This window comes from Coturnix japonica, chromosome 11 (assembly GCF_054131305.1).
Source record: "Coturnix japonica strain WE chromosome 11, WE-NBRP24, whole genome shotgun sequence".
NCBI lineage: Eukaryota > Metazoa > Chordata > Aves > Galliformes > Phasianidae > Coturnix > Coturnix japonica.
The window spans coordinates 6231577-6252115 of NC_140673.1; the positions used below are offsets into that span (position 1 = coordinate 6231577).

The following is a 20539-nucleotide window of genomic DNA, read 5'->3' on the forward strand; positions in this document are numbered from 1 at the left end:
AAAGCAAGGCATTTTTGGGGAAGTCCTCACACAGAGGACAAACAGTTTTCCTTGCAATCTAATACGTTTACCACATGACAGTTTCATTATGGTGGTTTTGTTTTTTGCCTCTTCATCTCATGCTGATGTAAGTTTAATGAAGAACTTTTTATCCCCGGCTTCCCTTCCTCCAACATGCTTCACTAAGTTTATTTTATTTGTGATGGAAAAGTTGGAAGACTGAGAAGGAGTGAAATTGTGGTCTGTCTTAATTTGGTTTTGTGTATCAAATGCCATGACTAATGCTGTGTCAAAAAAGAACAAATAGTCTGTGCTCTTTTCTTACTTGTCTCAAAATGAATGTCTCAAGGAATGAAAGATGTTTCCACGTCAGATGCATTGTCTTTCATGGTTTGGAACATGTTGCTTACTAACTGTCATGAAATAGTATACACTCTTGTAGCAGAAATTTCCCAGAAACCTATGGAAATGATGGTGAAAACCACAAAAGAATGAGCTTTCTAGAGGCAGTTTTTTTGTTGAAAGATAGGAGAAATCTGAGACCCAACAGCCTGACTGCAGCTTATTGCAAACTTGAACCACATAAAGGCGATGCACAGGAACAACCTTGTTCAGAATGGCATGAGGATTTGTTTACACAGTCATCCTAAAGGAAGTTATCCTGAACCTGTCCACAAGTAGACGTCCACAACCTTCTTTCTTTGAGTACAAATTAAAGATGCATGTGTTGAGTCTGAGACTTGCTTAGCTAGGTACAGCCACACCTGAGAAGTGGAGTAGCTGAACTTCAAAGGAAAACATATACTAGAGGATATCTTGGATGCCTTATACTAGAGGTGTCAATGAAGATGTGTCCACTTAGTATGAAGCAAACTGTTTGACTGAGCCTTCAAGGTTAAGAAAGAAATACATATTCCTGTGTTTTTTTGTTTTTTTTTTTCCTTGTTTAAACGTCAGAGACTTGAGCACTGCTTGAAACTGCTGAGACGTGTTTAAGCTGCACTACTGCAGCTGAAAGAGTTACTTTCACAGAAGGATTTGCTGTTAGTGCCAGCTTTAGTTTACGTTTGGGTGGAATGCATGGCTTCTGTATGTTCTTTTTGCCTTTTAGTATGTGCAGTGTTCCTCTACTGACAATACTATTCAGCATCTGGGAAACCTTTCTCATATCATCTGTGTTTGCCCTTAGTTTCAGTTGTAATGGACGTCAGTTCTTAAGGCTGGAAATATGGGGCCTTGGGAGCATTCTGAAGCCTGCTGGGACAGAGAATCTACTTCAGGTCCTTTCTGTCCCTGCTTATGTTTTCCCTTTGTTGTCAAGACTACTTTGGATGTTATTTCTTATCAACCCCTTCTCCCCCTTTTGTATTCTAACATCAAATGCAGACTGTCACATCTCAAAAGACATTTGTGCAAGCCTGTCAGTTCTGAGCCTGCTTTAGTGGTTAGCATCTGGCCTTGCCATTCATCTTTTAGGAAATAAAGCCTTGTCAGGACTTGCACTTGCAATCTTTCTTTTCACTTGATAAGAAAGATAAGGAGAAACAACGCATAGAAATGTGGAAGATAGGAATTAGTAGGAAGGTTCTAGAAAAACTGTTTTCATCAGTCAAGACTCCAGTTCTTACCAACAGAATAAATGAATCCAGTTGGTTCTTTATCCCAAGGTAGATATAATCTATCCCAAGATCTTTCCCATAGTCAATAGAGTTTGTTATAAATACCCCATTCTGTTTTCCAAGTGATTTCTTCCAGAGGAGCTGCTGTTTGGGGAAGGTGGTCTATGTTGATGGTGATGATGCATTCAGTCTTAACCTGCATAGAGATGTCTGCAGAAAGGCTGAAGTATTAATTTGGAAGAGGAGTTCAAATGACTGTCTTAATAAAGCAGTAAAGCACAGGAAAGGTTATCAGATCTTTCAACAAATTTTAAGTGCTGTTTGATGCTTTAATAGGTGACTTTAAGAAATAAAGATGGAACTCAACCAGCAAAGACTCTGGAACATTTAACATATTTGACAGAACTCTGAGTCATGTAAGCAGACTTTATTTTTGTGGAGAGAGTCTGAAGGAACACTACTCTTTTGTTTTGTTTTTACTAATTCAAACCTGGTTCTAGTACAGATGACTGCACAGTGAGTAATTGCAAGTTCACTCAGTAAGTTACAGCTTCTTTTGTGTATGATTGAGTGTCTGTTTCAATTTTTTTTTTGTCTCGAGTCTTCAAAGAAATACAAAATTGCCTGGTAACTTTTTTTCCTAGTGTGCCTCTTTGAATATTATTTATTGCATGATTTTTATTAACATCTTTTATTAATTACAGACTGCAATATCTTGGGACTGGCAACTTTGTTAGTTAATACAGATCTTGCCCTGGAGTTAGTGTACTTGTATATTTCATTACAACATGTTCAGAGCATATAATTTACCACCTGTAACTCTTTGCTTATTTCACTCAAAGTTGTTTTTTTTCCTCCTGCCTTCATAAAATAGCGATGACTTCACTTATTAAAGTGGGAGTTACATCTAGAAGAAAACTCTATAGACCCATACTTAAGAATTCAGAATATTGCTGTAGTCAAGTCTTTTGACAAATGCCTCTTTCTTGCACTTTCATCATTTCTCCAGAAGATAAATGGGAAGTTCAGCACCTGCAGAAGTTTCCATTAGAAATTCTGTTTTGATGTGTTCATAACTTTCCAAATCTTTCAAGCTGAAATTTACTGCATGTATTTTACACAAAGGTATTTGCAAGTTTCTTTCTCTTTTAAGGTTATGTTTTGTTTTCCTTGTGACCTATGGCAATGTGGCTAAAAGAAATAATAAAAGAAAATCCTTGGCAGTAAAAGCAGGAATAAAAAAAAGAGTCTGACTTGGAAAAGGATTGAAAACAAATGGCTGAAGCTTAAAAATATTTTCTAAACAAAATAACGGATGGTTTTATAGTTGATGGCTGTATGGATCATTCAAAATAGCGGGTTTTCTCAAAGGCAGACTTAGCGTGGCTGTGTGCCTTTCCATATGTGTGCAGTTAATTGAATGCACACTTCCCATTTTTTCCATCTATTATATCTCTTCTATTAAAATCAAAGATCCAAGGAGCCTAGGAGGTCAAGTTTAATAATGAAAAGCTTAACTTTGTGTTTTATTAGTGTTTTCAAGGGAAACCAAGTACATCAACCTGTGACTCTTTTAAAATCAGTGATTTAATGCCATTACCTGAGCTGTGTTGCATAAATAGTTTATTCAGGTTTAACTTTGTTTATTTTTAAATGATTGTTCACCCCCCTTGAACATTTAACTGCTGTTATCAGTTCTCTTGCTAACAAAGCACTGCTCTGTTATCAGTTTAAGGAGACTTAACTAATTATTTTACCGTGGCTTGAATGCTACCACATGCAGCTAGGCACTGCCATATGTATGAATGTATTTTGTGTGTATATATTTGTCCTAAAGCACTTCTAACACATCTGCTTGATGGAGAATTCGCTGTGTGTTTCTGTGAAGTAGCATACTTACTTACCCAAGGTGGATATTGAGTTAACAACTGGTGTCACAAATCAAGTTGTGCAATGTATAGGTGATATCATCTAGGTATATTCATGCTTCTCTTGGCAGCTGTCACTACTTTGTCTTTATGGGCTTTTTATTTCTAATAAGGTCACATTAAGTCTCTCTTATTTACCAAGCAAGACTTTTTTTTAGCATCAGCCAATGCAAGAAAATGGTCTTCATCTCTCAAACATTATGGAACAGAGGAGTAATCCCAAACTCTTCTCAGGCTGACTGTGCTGTATGCTTGCTCAGCATTTCAGAATCATTGTCACTCTTTTCAGTTCGGATACACATTTATCCAACTGTCTCCACTTACTCCATCTTGTGAGCACGTTAAATACTAAAAATAAGAGGAGTTATTAGTTATTGTGGGGTAATTGCAGGGAATTATAAGCATGAATTCTCCGGGGATGTCATTAGCTTGTGTTAATCACTTCACCTGTCAGATCTTTTTGTTCTGTGCATACACACACGGATGAACTAATGAATAAGCAAGAGGAGGTGACAGAACTAGAAATCAGTCATGCTCTTATGTTGTCATATAGTCTTGATTACATTCCTGGGCTCCCGAGGTAAATTTATATCTGTAGTACTCTTTCCTATGCACTGCACTTAAATAACGGGTATTTTAAATCTATTTGCATTTCTAAGCTGCTCAATTAGACATGTGAGCTCTGACTGTAGTGATAAGCCAAGGATGCAGCTGGGGTATGAGCAGACAACTAGGGATTACTGCAGAAATACCGGTGTGTAATAGCTGACTGTTATTTCTTAGTGCGGTGGGGGAGATATCCCTAAAGAAAGGAGGGTGTGCAACCTAATGCTGGGAGTTAAGTGGCCTTGTGCACAATTTTATTAAACTGAATTGATCTAAATGTTTAAACAGTTTTGTTCCCTGCCTCAATGATTTTTCTCTTGTGGTGTCCTTCTACCTGACTGTGTCAGCAAGCATTCAAAGCATTGTCCCTGCAACCTGACTTGGCAGATTTATTTCAGGAGGGCTTGGGGGAAATTACAAGTATGAAACACACTTGGTTAGCCAGGCATCCCCCATTCCTGCCTGCAGGAATTTTGTGTTAGCCAGGATGTAGCCTTCAAGCCATTGTTAGCTCTTCCCCTGCTTAGAGAAAATATATGCCATTTGGAGGAAGTATTGACTGCAGGGAAGAAATATATCATCAAGACAAGTCTTATGGGTGGCCTGCTCATATGTCTAAAAGGCTTGTATCCCACAATTAACCAATGGAAATAATATGCAAAGGCTTGTACAAAGACAAGAAGAATGCTCCAAAAGGAACCTTGTATTGTTTTCCACTCATGCAAAGACTTCATTGGTAAAGCTGTCAACAAATGGAATTTGGTGTCAAAACTTGTGGTTTAAAGGCACAAAATCTCTTTCAACTCTGGAGATTGCTTCCTTGCCTACTTGATCTATGTAGCATGCTCTATCAGAAGAAGGAATGGAAAGAAAACACTGAAGCATGTGAAACTTCCAATTCATTTCCAGGGAAAGCTGATCTATTTCTCTTTAGAGCTGTATTTGAGATATTGAGTTTTATGGGAAGAAACTTATCTCACTGGGTATCTGAACTGAGGTTCAGCTATTGATATACTGAGAAGATGATGTAGAAAGGGGATGTTGTATGGAGGTTTTTTTGTGAACATGAACTGATTTAAAGACTTTGATACGCTAAAGCAAGACCATGAGATATTCGAGCTACCAAAAAAAGACTCAGTGCGAGTATCATCTCATTTGATGCTTATGAGATCCGAAGACTCTTTCTGAAGTAAACATTCTACATGCTTACCTCATTTTTAGACTTGCTGCTGCTCGATAAATCTGATTGCTGGACTAAATGTAACTGGGAGGAAGAATTAGCAATAGCAAATGAGGTCTTGGGTACTTCTAGTACTGTGCAGTAGTTACTAAAAGCTGGCCACTGAAGTGTCTCTGCACAGTGCATATAGAAAGGTCTCCTGGTCACATGATGGCAACAGCCATCAGTTATTTATCAGTAATCTAGTTTGGCCGTGATCCAGTATGTTGTAGAATAGCTGATTTCCTTGCTGTAATTTTGGAAGTGAGGTTTTGTAACTTCTTTTTAAGTTTAAAGGAGTAGGGGACTAATGGTGTTTGACTGCTAGAGCTGAGCACAGGCAGGGGCCCATGCTGTGCAAGTGTCACTTAGCTTTACCACTAATCTTGGAGCTATAGCACCACCTGCTATTCTTACTGTAGGTTTTGCAAGTGAAAATGGAATTATCTGATATGTGTAGTGGTTTGTAAATTATCTGTGGCAGTCTAGGTTTAAACCATTAAACTTGTGCAGTCTGTGACTAAAATTGTGAACTGAAGGCTTCAGAGTAGGGTGGCTGGAATGTAGATACAACATCATCTCATTCCAGGGAAGATGCTGCCATCTTAGAAATAGGTGTGAATGCAGCAGTCCTCTCCTTCCTTTAGGCACAGAAACATTCTTCATGTCAAAGAGGTGGGTTAAAAGAATGGCTTTTCTGGTGCAGAGTATGTCAGTGTTTGCAATGCTGGTCAGTAGTGGGAATTTTAGTCTTTAAGCAAAAGTTTGTCATTTTAAGGAGCAGGGCACTTGAGGGAATAAGCCTTCAGAAAAAATTTGCCAAATATTCTTGGGAATATGTCGTGCTAGGAGTATTGTGTAATGCAGTACTAATAATTTTGGTTTGGGTCAGTTTGATATTCCCTTGTAAATCCAGTAAAACAAAAATGTGACTGACCTTTAAAGAACATTGTGCTTAATGCACTTTCAGTGGACTTGCCAACTTGATTATAGCTTCTGGTCAAATGCCATAGTGCTAGCTGTCTGTAGTTCTTTATGGCAAGGTGAGGCAAGTTAGGTGGACTTCCAGTTCTCTGTTAATTAGGGTTGTGCATGTTGGTGAGTTGGGCCTGCACAGAAGCTGGGATTAGTGTGTTTAGAGCTTTTTCCTAGCATAGTGCATGTGTTTGAGTCCTGAGATGCTAGGCACAGGCTGTGTGGCTGCCTGGATGGGAGGTATCTACTGAATGATGAATGAGAATTAGAGCTGGTGAGCAGGTGATGCTCTTGCTTAGGAGTAAGCAGTAAGCACCAAGTCTGTGGCCTTACTGTGTGGGATGAGTCAAACCAGTGCAGTGTCTGATTGGAGAGGGAAAAAAAACAACAGTGTGACCCCAAAAAGGGAAAGGAAATGGTGGCTGGTGAGTTTGGAAGATGTTTCCTTCTGAGCCTTTTGTGGACAGACCTCAGTTAGATTGGCTGGAATCTGTGGTGTAATCCAAGGTTCTGCACCTTTTAAATTGATACCATGCTTGCTTGGTACCAGGAGCAAATCTCTCCCTGGTCATAATGGGTGTTTTTGCCAATCTGAAAATCTTACCAGCAACTTTAACTTGTCAATTAGTAGGTTAACTGCTAGAAAGGGAAGTGCTTGTAATACATTTTAGCTAAGTATTTCATATTTTCTTGGAGTATGAGGTGATTGTGGTCTCATTTGTGGTGTCTTTGACTGATCACATTCGATGCTTGTAAACAAGTTATAAATATCTTGCATGGAAGGTGTTACGAGAGTGTGGAAGTGTATATATTGAATAATATGGATCTTTGTTTAAAACCAAAGTATATCATGCTCGTTTTGTGCCATTTCACGATAGTAACTTCGTCTTAAAAGTAGTTTGTATATATTTATGTCAGTCTGTACATATGAACATCTGCCTAGTGACTTTTGAGTCATGTACACTTAAAATAGTTAAGGTTTCTCTCTGAAAAGATCTTAATTTAACTCAGCAGTAGTGATGTGCAGATTGATTTAGATTTCTCCCATTCTCTTACCCACAGCAACTGGAGCAGATCCAGAAGGAGCTAAGTGTTCTGGAAGAAGATATTAAACGAGTAGAGGTGAGGTGCCCAGACGTTGTTCTGACTCTGGCAATTTTTCTTTTCCATCAAGCTGTCTGCCTTGCTGTGGGGCTGATGTGTTAAATTTATGGCATTTGATTCAGTAATGGGAAAATGAACAGATGATGCTCTTTCTTTAATTTGTTCACATAGTTGATGTGCGCAGACTGCAGGTTAGTAAAGGAGGAGCTTTATTGAAGCCTGGCTCTTATATAATCATATCTTTCAATTTCTTTATGTGAGTACTGTTTTAGAATAATTGCTGGCAATCAGCATTCAATTTATTGACCATGATGTATGATTTTTTGTGTTGCCCTATTCTGGCTGTCTGCAGACAGTTTAAATCTTAGCAATACACCACAATAGAAATGGAGGTGCATCGGGGCGCATGAGAGAGCTGTAATGCAATGACAGGGTCAGAGCAGAATCAGTATCTACTATATGTCAGAAAAGAAACCTTCTGCTACTACCTGATTCTCAGGATCCTCCTGAGACTTTTTGTTAAGAATTATTCTCTAAGTATTTGTGAGCCCATCAGCATAATCCTGCTATCCTCATTCAGTCTTTTAGGTTTCTGCTTGATCCTTTCCCCCAGTCATTCTAGTGTTTTGATTGTGAGGTAGGAAACTGTTTTAGGAATGCATCAGATTCTGCCACCTCTCAACATAGATTTCCCTTAGAGCTTCTTGGGAAATCAGTTTGCTTGGCTGCTGTTCTTCTTGCTTGCCTCGAGCAGTCAGTCCCATCTCCCATCCACTGCCCCAAAGCCTCTTAGATTTCTACATTTATGTTGAATTTATACACGTGCTGAGGAATTATCAAAGTATAAATAGAACTGACAGCTGCAGGAACTTCCCTTCAGCTGATAGCTATGCAAATTGTAGTTCAGCGGATAACACTGTGTTTCAAGCTGGCTTCCCTGAATTTTTCTCAGCTCTTGGGAAATAAATATACCTTAGCTTGTTGACTGGTAAAATAGGCCTTCAAATTTAGGAGAAGCTATTCTTAAAGCTGCGGGTTCCCTTGGAGAATGTCTAGCTACCTGCTTTTCTGCTCTTTAATCAGGCAGTTCAGCAGGCTGCAGTTGGGGTATGCATCCAGAGTGTGACAGTGACCTCAGTACTGACCTCTGAAGCTCTTGTCACAAATATCTCACTTTATACCTAACAACTAATGGGCGCCTAGTGGGAATTTTAAAAGTACCAGTAACATCCTGGAACACTTTGCCCCCCAAACTAATGAGCTGCAGCATCCTGCATAGCTTCAATTTCTCAAATGGATTAAAGGTACAATTTCGTACTGGGTGCACTGCAGTGATTTAGTCTGGAAGTGACAAAGCCAAGTTCATGTGCAAAGTTTCCCTGTGCACCTACTCCACAGAAGACTGATAGATCCTCTTTTAAGTCTGGGGCACAGTACCACCTTTGCCCCATGGTCTTGTGGCTGTTCTTGCCTTGACCTACATCTGACATTACTTTATAGCTGCAAAGGCTACTAGATAAAAGTTAGCATGCGTCTTGAAAATGTGCTTAGAGCTTGCTTGTTCTGCTGCGCTTAAGGGAGGTGCTGGGTTAGGGACTCTTGGATGTTAACTAAATCCATTGGTGTTTTCTTTTTGTTTGACTATAAACTTTACAACTGCCTTTTGTAGGGCAAAAAGTTACTGTGTGGCTTCATAAACCCAGTTGATACCTGAGTTTGTCAGAAACAATACCTGAAAGAAAAAAAACAAAAAGAATAGAATCAAGGTTTCTTCAGGTATTGCAAAGGCTTCCAGGAGCAGATTGAAGACTTAAAGATACAGTTCGTTATTTCATTAGTCAAGGGGGAGGGAAATGCAAGGAAGTCTATGTAAACACCATATATTAAATTATGCCTACTAGTTGTGTTTTGTCAGCTTTGCTGTAATCTGACTTTCTGTTTCAGGAAATGAGTGGCTTGTACTCCCCAGTCAGTGAGGACAGTACGGTGCCGCAGTTTGAAGCTCCCTCACCTTCACACAGGTACGGAGCTTGCAACTTGGATCTCCAGCTGTACGTGCTGTGCTGTTCTTGTTAGTCCTCTCCATGCAATGCACAAAACACAAGCAAAACTTGAGTGCCATACAGTATCTACCTGTTCTGATCTTACTGGTAGAGATTCACATGAACGAAGCCATCTGAACCTACAGTTGGATGACAAGTCTTCTCCAACCCAGATGATGTGAAAAGCTGATGGTTTCAGATGTAGCGTGGGTTAGTTAACTTGAGTTATAAGCCTTTGCTATGGTATGAAATATTACTATTAAATACATGTTGAACATTATGCAGGTTTTTGACATATGAAAACATAATGCCAGTGTCCTCTGGCTTTTGCACTCCACATGAGGGACTAAAGGTACAGGCTTACAGAATCAGGCTGTGAAACATACATAGTGTTGATTGAGTTTATCTACTGTCTGCTTTGATTTAATGAAATGCCTTTCTAATAACATATTTTCAATGTGGATTTTAGTCTGGAATATTGCATAGTCTGGTTTCTTGATGACAAAATTGCAGATGCTTCTTACATCCAAGTTGCGAGTGCCAAGGTTTGAAGAGCTCTGGTTCTTTATAGCCATATTTTTTTCAGCTGGAAGAAAGCTCTGATTTCACAGGGCCAAATTGTTTTATTAATTGGTCATCTCTCCTACCTCTCCCAAGTGTATTTTCCTGATAGTACGAGTTCTATAAGCAGTTGATTTCTGCCACAGAAGTTTCTTGGTACAATTACTACAATTATCAGCTCCAAACCTGGTAGCTCAGAAGCCAGCTAGACAGGAACGATCAGATTTCCTCTGCTGGAGAGATGTAGAAACAATGCGTTGGTATGGAGCACAGCACTAGTGGCTGGGAATTTTGTTCTAAGTTGCTATTTTTGGACCCAGAGAAAAGAATCACTAGGATTTCTAGGAAGTTCTAGTTGGCTCCGATGGAAAGGAATATAGTAGAGATGGACAGGAGCAGCCTTTGTTGCTTTGTCCTTCGCTGCTTGCCTAGATTTGGGTGTAGGTGTGTTTTCTGTGTGGGTTATTGCTGCTCTGCTAAGCAGCAGTTTTGTGAAGCTGATGAGATTTTTGTCAGGTTCTGCTAGTTTTTTCTGCTTATTGGCTATTAAACAGATTGCTTGTGGTTTGTTTCATGTTACTGCTGCTTGGGGATAACTTCAGCAAGGGCTGGGCTGAATTTGTTCCTCACACATTGAGTGCCTTCAGGCGTAGAAATCTTTTTTTTTCTGAGAAGATTGTGTTTACGAGTAGAAATGCATCTTTGTTACTTGGGGCAAGTTAACAAGCAAACTCCCAGATAACTTTATCTATTGAAATCTCAAATAACATTTTAAGCCCAAGAGTTTTTATGAGAGGGTTTAAGAATCTGCTGCGTGTGACCTACACTGGTTTCAGTCTACTGAGAATTTCTTAGTATTTCTTATGCCTCCTTATTTCATGTGCTAGGGTCAATTATTCTCTGTCCTTGCTTTTGAAGATGTAAGACAGTGTCCAGAATTGTTCAGGGAGTTTCAACTGTGTTCTGCTGGGAGATGGTGGTAGGCAGCTAGACCATTGCAGTTGCTGAGGCCATGGGATTGGTTTCTTACTTATGTTTCTTCAGTTCCATCTTGGCTGAGTCTGAACCTTTATTTCCTTCCCCTCTTGTACAATGTAATACCAGGACTGTGATATATAACACAGAGTATACACTGTCTTTCTGTACTACGTGGGATTGCTGACTGCTTTTCTGTTTCTTGATGGCATTGCTACATTAAGAGGTAGTTGTGAGTAGTGCAAGAGGAAATGGTAGGTGAAGGCAGCGTCTGAACAAGCATCCCTTGTTACCTGGCTCTTGTGACTTCCATCCCTCCTTGATCCTGACAGTGGTTTATGTAATACAGATAATTGAATTGGCTTCAATTACACGAACTCTTATTCCAGAAACTTTTAACGCTTGAAATTTTTCCTAACGTTAAGTATAAGTTTTGTGGAGTATCTCCCAAATTAGCTGTGATTCCTCCTTGGAGAGAGTGGTGCAGGACAACTGATAGGAGATTTAAAATCTGCAGGTGTTTCCTTCTGTGGTAGCTGATGTATTTAATCTTCCAAGTGGTTTTTATTGATGATGCTCTGAATCAGAAAGGATGAAATATAAAATATTTTGGAGGCAGTTTCACTTATACATTAAAATGATGTTAAACTGGCAGAGGCTTTTTACACTTCCCCTGAATTAAAGCGGTATATTAAATTGGAATGTAACTTGTTAACATGCTAAACACCTTGGCAATGAAATCCAATAATATAAACTTACTACCATGACTCATAAATAGCACAAGGCTATCATGGAACCCTGCTGAGATTAAAAAAAGTACAAGTAAAAAAATCTCTATAAGCCTTTGAATTTAAAGTTCAAGAATATGGTTCTCTGGAATTCAGAGTTTTATCTGGTCTCCAGTGACTTGCCCTTATTCAACTACTTGCTCTAAATTACAGCCTTGCTTCATTAATTCTTTTCATTGTTTCTTGCTTTTTTTTCATGCATCCACAACATCAGAATGTGAAATTACTGTGCCTCCCCCCATCTCCCTTTCTGAATCCCTTAGCAAGAAAACAAATACAACTACCATGTTCAGAATGCTCTCTGCTTGAAGAAACAAGTGTTTTTCTCTTTTATGCTTGTACAGGACGTGAGGAAATATTCAATTGAGTAATAGCGTGCCACTTGTTTACAGGACTGCAGATTGCTGCCTTTGTATACTAATAGAGAACAAGATGGGAAGAATAGGGGAAAGAACAAATAGTTCTGGGTTTTATCAGAACAGGCTCGTGTGCTATTTTTGCTATGGATAGATGGTGCAAACAGGAGATAGAAGCAGCAGCTTCTCTGTGGCTAGGTATTCAGACAGTAATAGCAATAACAAACCATCACTCTAATAGGTGTTTCTGGGGAGAGATTCTGATGTTTAAAAAAATAAAGGAAAAAGAAAAAATTAGTTGCCTGGTAACTCGGCCTCAGTTAACAAAATCCTCATCTCCTCCCCCTGCATTTGCTCTTACCATCTCATAAGAATATAACAAATGTGATTTACAGGCATGGGTTACTGTGTCGTTCTTCTCATTCCAGCTTTTTAAGTATGTCGTTTTAGTGTAGCTGGATTTCCTAATTGAGCCTCCTGCTACAGCTTCTTAAAAGGAGTTCAGAGGAAACTTGGATTTTTCTGATTATTTGCTTCCTGTTTTTTTAAATGGAAAACATGCAAACATATGCCAGCTTAACTCGGCTTCAGGCACCATGCAGATACAGCTTTGAATTTGTATTCTGGTTGGGGAAATGACGTCTGCACTCCTGAAGGCTTTACATCACCAGACAACCTGCAGCAGAACGAGACTAGACACCCTAAGTCCGTGTGTTTTGCTGTTAATTGCTGCTTTACCTGTCTCAGAGTGGAGTACTTTTTCATTGCTTTCCAGCCGAGTGTCTTATTCATGCTGTTCCTGGCAGGATCTACTGTATGTGTTTCATTATTTCATGTGGCCACGTCCTAAATTAAAGTTCATTGTCCCTGACCATGCTTGAAACAGCTCTGCAATTTCTCCTTTGCAATAGCTAGCAGCAAATAATGATTTCTATCCCTTAGATTTTCTTTGTTTGCAGCTTTAGTCTTGCTTGTAACAGAGCTCCAATCAATCTCACCTTGCCAGTTAGCCACTAGCGATACTTTAAAATCATCTCTCATCTGTTTCTGCTTCCTTCCACTTCCAGGAGATGCTTTAAAGGAGAGCTTTAAAGCATCCAGAGAAATATTTAAGCATTAGTATCACTATTTCATCCTGACTGGTGTTTCAGCCAGACCACTCAATTCATGACCAAGAATGTCATGTCTGCCCATCTGTTCTGGCAGCCATTACCTAAACATCACTACATACAACCCCTTCCAAAACCATGGCCTATGGAAATGTTCTGGCAGCTCCTCCCAGGCAGTGCTTAAATCTAGGGTTAACTTGGAAGTAAAGCTGAGAATAACGAGCACAGCTTCTGTCCAAATCAAATGAAATGACACAGCAGAAGCATTAGAGAAAAAAGATTTTTTCAGAGACAAATAATGGTGATTTGTGGAAGGTGTTCTTTGTAATTAATGAAACGGTGTTGTGCATGTAACATTTTTGAATAGGTGTGCTTTAAGCTGGCTCCGGCGCTTCACTTATATTTGGCCCATAAATGAGAGTGTACTTACCACCTTCTTTTTAGCACTGTCAGATACCTTTGCATTTTTGATATTGGAACATTTGGAGTTGGCATGTATATGTTACATTTTAAAAGCAGTGATTTAGATTCGCTGGGTCATTATAAATACTGACTATGAAGCCTATATGTAGCGTGTCAGTTCCTAGTACTAGCACTCTTGGCCTTTGGTATTTCAGTTCAGTTCTGTATTTCATTGCTGGTGTCTGTTCTGTGAGGTGTCTGGAACACTTGTCTTTCTTAAGCTGGTTCCTTTAGCTTTTTCTTCGTCCTGCTGTTTCAAATGCTACTGATTTAAACTTCTCCTAAAGGAATTGAAAACCGATGGTAGCATGTTAGTTATCAGAATGCATGTTTCATGCAAAAGATATGCATTTGCATTCTAATTAGGAATTATTAGATTGTACTACACTAAATTGTGTGCGACAGGAAATGAATGTATTGTACGCACAGGGATGATCAGCATTCTGTTCGAGACATTGCAACCCCACGTCACTCCCAAATCCCCAAATAAAAAACAGCCTTGTGTTCCCTATCTGTAAAATGGGTTCCAAAGGTAAAGTATGCTACAGGATGTAAAGGGATAGGGGAGGGTAGTAGAGGTTGGAAATGAGGAAGGTTGGTTGTACAGTGATTTACACAGACTGTTTCTTTTGTTTTTGCAGTAGTATTATTGACTCCACGGAGTACAGCCAGCCTCCAGGCTTCAGTGGCAGTTCTCAGGTAAGGTAATACACGTGTCTGTGCACGAGGGGAGAGGAGCAGTGGATGTGGAGACTGGGGAGAGATTAAGTACAACACAGGCTAGGTTGCCAGTCAACTGGCCTCTTGCTTTTACTGGTTATGTCGTCAAACTTGAGCTGAGACTATAGCGGTAAGAATGACTGTGCGTAGTTGTGAATATTCATAGTGATGCAAGCAAAGAAAATAAGTGTAACTTATTAGATGTGTGACTTAATTCCCAAAGCTGAGTCTTCCAGGGCAGAGAGGATATTTTCTGCTTTTCATCTCTTCTCCCAAGTCAGCAGTGTTTTAGAAGAGAAGTAAATCCCTGACGCTCTGCATTGAATTACATAGAGTTGGATCAAGTCTGACTTCTAAAACAAGAACATTCATTTTCCAGATATGCAGTTGCCCTCTAGTTTATCATTGTTAGGGCCTTACAAACTGTAGTAAGAATTCATACTGTAGAGGGCAAAAGGTTCAGCATACAGTGAGGCCGTTTGGCAGGCAGCCTCCAAACTCGGTCTGATCCACACAGCTTCGCAAATGACAAATAGAGTGCTGCTGTGGTCTTGCAGCTCTGAGTGGTTCATCTGAAGTATAAAGATGACACTGGTATCCAGCTCACTGCGTCAGGAGAGTTTTGATTGTAGAGATGAGCCTTTATTTAGGTAGGCTGTTGTTTACGTGTTAACTTGTGTCTTAGGAGCTCTGTTGTGTGCTGCCACTAGAGATATTCAGGAACTGGCAAATGAACTGGTAGAAGTGCTGCTGGATTTTATTTGATCAAGTAACTGACATCAAGAAAAAGCACCTACGTTTTGAGCTTGAGTGCATATGCAGATCACTGTTTGCAACTGTATAACTTATTAGTAATGAGAAATTTTTCTCCATCTGTATAAGAAAGCTTGTTATTCCTTCTGCTGCAGTCTGTGGGGTTTTTGCTTAAGCAAAATGTTGCAGCTCTACCTTACTGTAAAGGGCACATGAAATGTTCATGGGGATTTTAAGTTCAGGACTGATACGGTATCGTGTTTGTTCCCTACTGACGTTGCTTGTCTTGGTACTTTAATTTTTCCTTTGAAATGGGGAAAAAAAACACCATAGCTGTACTGCACAGAACAAACAACCTAGATTTTCTAGTCAGACTGTATGACAGTCAGATTTGTTTGAGATTATTCTTTTTGTCCTCCAATCCAATTTCTTTGTCCTTGACAGTGCAGGTTCTATACTCTCTAGTGCAAATTTACTAATCAAACTTTAATGCATGTTTGGATGGAGAGCGGAGAGAGGAGTCTTAAACATTTCATTCAAAGGGTAGTCTCATTTCAACACGACTTCACAGCTAAAAGTTTTTCTACAGTAAGAACATTTCTAAGAATTTAAATGCAGTTGCACACTTTAAATTGTCAGTCACAACAGAAATCATAGATTTTTACAGCTGGCAGTGTGTAACTAAACTAGAAGGGACAGCATAGCTTGCTTTCACAGTGCGATTACTTTTTGCACTGCTTGCAAATGTGTTCTTAAGGAAGAATTCATGTGCCCTGAGCCATAGGACAATTTTCTTGCAGAGGCTGAGCTTCAGTAGAAAACAGTGGACAAGTTACATAGGCTCTGGGGAGTTCTGCAGGTAGTGTTTAGTTACAGCATTTGGCTTTTCTGCTGGAAATGAGGAGCTTGTGAGCAGCTGTGAAGGTTTCCCACAGTTGTTTGAGAGGACTCTTTAGGGCACCTACTGGACTTCAGACAGAAGAATAATTCTTGCTAAGAGTAACCCTAACTATCGTTCTCAACTGGAACAACACTGATAGCATTTCCATATTATAGTGAGCGGTTGAATGAAAAGTACTTGGGTGTGTTTTCTCTCCTATAGCCTTATTTTTTCCACTTCTGTTTCCTAGTGTTGCTTAACAACTAGCCATCAAGCAGTCTTATCTGCTTAGAAGCTCAGTAAATGTTTTGATTAAAAACTCAAGCAGCTTTAAACCTCTTGCTGCTGAGGCTTAGCACAAGGTGCAGTCCAGTTCCCAGCACAGCTGGGTCACCAGGTGCCAGTCTGAGGCTGCATGGAGGGAGGAGTTGTCCTCTGCTGATGTATTGTACTTCAAATCACTGATGCTTACCTCCACGTGGACTAGACACAACCAGCAGATCAGAGCCAGGCATGACTTGTATCCCTCATTGTGTCACAGGTTTGTTTGTCTTAACAAGTGATTGCTCCTTGGTGCTTGAGTCACTTTGAGCCCTCATCACTTCTGATGTGTGGAGAGAGGCTGGGGTGCAAAATTAGGGGAGTGGTGCTGTAAAATGTTCCATCACCTCTCTCTTTAAGCTGTGAAGCTTTTGAAAATTGTATTCAAAAGTTGTTGAGGTAGGAGTGCTTTCCAGCACTGGAGATGTGTTCTGAGATTGGAGCCGCTTTCAAGATGAAACAAGCTGTCGAGCTATGAGTCGCAATGTCAGCACATAGCCAGGGGCCTCGCACAGGAAGTGGCATCTGGAAGTTTCATTGCTCGGGGTATGTTTCTTCCCTTGAGCGTTAAGTTACTGTTTGTACAGTTACAAGCAGAATCTCAAAGTAGGCTCTAAACTTTGTTTAGTCTTGTTGGCTTCTTGACATTTGCAATGAGAGCAGCCCCATTCTGCCTCATGATTTGAGGGGGAGTTGAACCTGTGTTCTTCGTGGCATGTGGGTTTTGTTAGTACTTGAGAGGCGTTATACACCTTGTGTGTGTTCAGGAGTATTGTGCCCTAAGAAATGTTCATTGCGGAGCCTGTTGGTTCTTTTAAAATTCCCCCATTATCTCTGAGTGATGTGTGAGACTTTTGAAACACAAACAGAAGCGAGATGCTCTTCATGCTCCTTGTGCAATAATTTGTTCCTTTCGCTAGTGATTGAAACAAGAAGTACTTTGTTTTCTAAGAGAGAGCTTGCTTATGTAGTTTCAGTCCTTCTCCCTCAGCATTGATGCCTGTGTGGGTTGGGAAGTGATGGTTTTTTGTGTTTCATGGACTTATTTTCAATTAACCTTTGAACTTAGTCTCTTAGTGTATTCCTGCTTCTTTCCTCACTTGTTTACTTTTATAGGTACTGAGTTACTTCAGAAGGAATAATTCACTGACTCCTTAAACAGCCCCTACTCTTTATGAGTGGTTTGCTAGAGATCTAGGAAGTGATTCTTGTACAGTCCATTTGATTTGGGAAGTTGAAAGGCTGTATATTGGGCCTCTGCTATCTATCTGCACCAGTGTGATACATGGCTCCCCATGGGTTGCTGCCATCTGTTCTGTGTGTAAAGCTGAGCTTGCAGAGATTGAGAAGACTGCTATCTAAAAGCAGCTCTTTTTGCTTCTTAGGTTAGAAGGTGCAATGCAAGGCCCTAGTCATGAGTGGATAGTAACATGATATTCTTCATTGTCGCTGTGAAATTCTGACTCACCAGATACAGTGGATAAATTGTATTTCAGTTTCTTAGAATCTATTGAAATAAAGCCCAGGCTTGTCTTTTCCTCTCTCAAGAAGCATTTTCTCCATTCAGGCCAAAAAGCAGCCGTGGTATAACAGCACGCTCGCCTCACGACGGAAGCGGCTCACAGCTCACTTTGAGGACCTGGAGCAGTGCTATTTTTCCACAAGGATGACACGTGTCTCAGGTGAGTTCCTCCTGCTTGCTGTTCAGCTTTTGACATCATTTACTTCTCACAGTCCCGCTTCTCAGGAAAGCTTCACTTTTAAGAGACAAGCCTTTGTTTTTCCCTGCCTTGAGAAACACTGCTATACATATGCATATATTTCTTCAAGTCACCTTGTGTGGATTTTTCATGACCAGTCTTTGAGGTTTTTAAGCTTATAAAGTATAATACTATTGTTTCAGAGCGCCACATATGTTGCTCTGTAATGCTGTACTATGAAGGTCGTAACCACTAAATAGTTTTTCTCTAATCTTTGTTCTGAAGCTGCGGTGGCTGGGTAGTCTTTCTTCTAGATGTGGAAAAAGCACAGTCATTAAAACACTTATCAAAATACTAAAGAGGTGAAAACAAGTTGATAAATGTTACTATATTTAATGTGCGGTACAACACTTGGAGGTTATCCTTTGTTGTCCTGATTGTGAGTCTTGGTTAACAAATGGCTTCAAGTACAGAAGCTGAGTGTGCAGCAGCGTCATTATCCCATGGGGCACACCTTAGATTTAAGACTTGTTTTGTAGAATTAGAAGCTGTTTTCACAATTGCCTGGATTGCCTCATTCATAATTGAGTAACAGTGTGGCAGCAGCTAGAGTAATTGTTACATGGTGGATGGATGGTTCTTAATTATATAACGATATTCTCTTTGGAAGCGAACAGGTCAAACGGATGCCTCTTAAGGGAGAGGAAGGTCGCTCTCTGGCTCTCATGGGGAACAAGCAAGCTTTGGGGAAAAAAAGTTTAGTGCAATGGGCTGTGGCAGGCAAGAGATGTGCAGCACCATAGTTCTAACAATTTGTGGCATGATGGGCTGCAAGATGATGGCAGAAGGTAGTTGTGTGTGACCAGCCAAACTCCTGTGAGGTGCTTGCAATGTTCTGCAGGCTGCAGTACTTCACAGATCATGCACAGATATTTCCATGTGTGCTATCTTGGTGATACGGAGCTGTGTTTTTGTTAAAATAATACGTTTATTAGCTAAGGATAACAAATTGGACTTTTCCCAGCATTCCCTTGTTGAAGACATTTTTCTTCATAATTGGAACTATAAATATGAATGCGGTGCAATTGTGCATTTTGTTTATGTGTATGTCAGCTGCACCAAAAGTAGAGGATTTGATACGGCTGTTTTTGCCCTAAATAAGGGATAACCTGTAATGCTTAATTAGATTTTCTTCTCTTCAAAGTCATTCCTGCTTTTTGACACATTTTAAATAGGATTTAATATGGATATAAGGGGTTTATTTGCAAGAGATGCCTGAAAATCTTCTAGTAAGGAGCAGAGCAGTAATACAGCTGGAATTATGAAATGGCCTCGTGCTTTGACGAGGAAAATGTCTTGAGAAATAACATCCCGTTTTGCAGACATAGATGCAGAATAAATTACAGGAGGACTGTGTGCTTGATCTCTAAATGAGGGAAATGGAAGAGCAGCAGCTATTTGCTCCTATTAAAGTGTCAAAGGAGGAATCGGTCTTTGAAAAATACTTACTGATGTTTATGTGCTGCCTCTCGAGTTGTTTTCTTTAGTGGTCAGGTGCTGAGGGTTTAATTTAAAGCAGTGCTTTGTTCATTCTGATCTATCTGACATGAGTAATGTACCCATGGCTGTACCCTAAAACACGCTTATTACTGAACTTTGCTATTTCTTTATGCAATCAAACATGAAACAGCTTGCAGGGGACACTTCAAAATGCCCTATGGTTACAAAGCAAGATAATTTCTGATGGCAAGGAATTACCATGGTGCAGAAATGTTAGAAATAACTATTGCAATTTTTCTCCTTTTTTCACCCCAGTGTTTCCAAAGACTTCCAGTAAGTTGAGTTATATCACTTTCTTACGCTATTGATAAGGGAAGCTTAACTGTGGCGTAAATTAGCGACCTCGGCTGCACAGGCAAATGATGTGTACCTTTCTGCTGCTGCAGTGGGTGCTGTGGTTTAATAAAAGGCAAAGTATTCAGTAATGTGACTTGCATACTGGACTACCTGCAATCCAGGGTGCTGCATGTCAGAGCTGCAAGGAAGGCAAGGGGGAATTGCTGCAGATTCTGGGGGTTGCTACAAAGCCTGAGGGCTCTGCCTGATGTTTGACTGCCGTTGCTTGATCACATTAGGAAAGCTGGCTCGTCCATGAGGCATGGCTGTAAGTTAGGAATTCTTCCTTATATAGAAAACTCTAAATTTTGAAATGGTTGAAATAAAATTCCTTTAGTACCGAAGAAAGTTAAGACTCGTGAGGTTTCAGGGAATCATTTTTAGCCCTCTGTACTGTAATTTACTTTTAACGTTTGTAGCGAACTGTTCCATTTTCCACAGAATATTCATCATTATTATTCACGCTGGCTGAATTTCATCTTGTCTGCTGAAGGTCATAATTTCACAAAACTTACAGCACATGGA

At 39.9% G+C, this 20539-nt stretch overlaps 1 protein-coding gene across 2 annotated transcripts in view; it reads left to right on the top strand.

Moving 5' to 3' along the window:
* Positions 1-20539, top strand: part of COP1 (COP1 E3 ubiquitin ligase) — a 119699-nt gene that overhangs the window by 14060 nt on the left and 85100 nt on the right. For both annotated transcript variants that reach the window (XM_015869783.2, XM_085510957.1), the window contains exons 7-10: positions 7410-7469; positions 9396-9472; positions 14386-14443; positions 17986-18100. In XM_015869783.2, coding sequence (XP_015725269.2) covers positions 7410-7469; positions 9396-9472; positions 14386-14443; positions 17986-18100 — 310 coding nt within the window. The remainder of the gene's footprint in view (positions 1-7409; positions 7470-9395; positions 9473-14385; positions 14444-17985; positions 18101-20539) is intronic.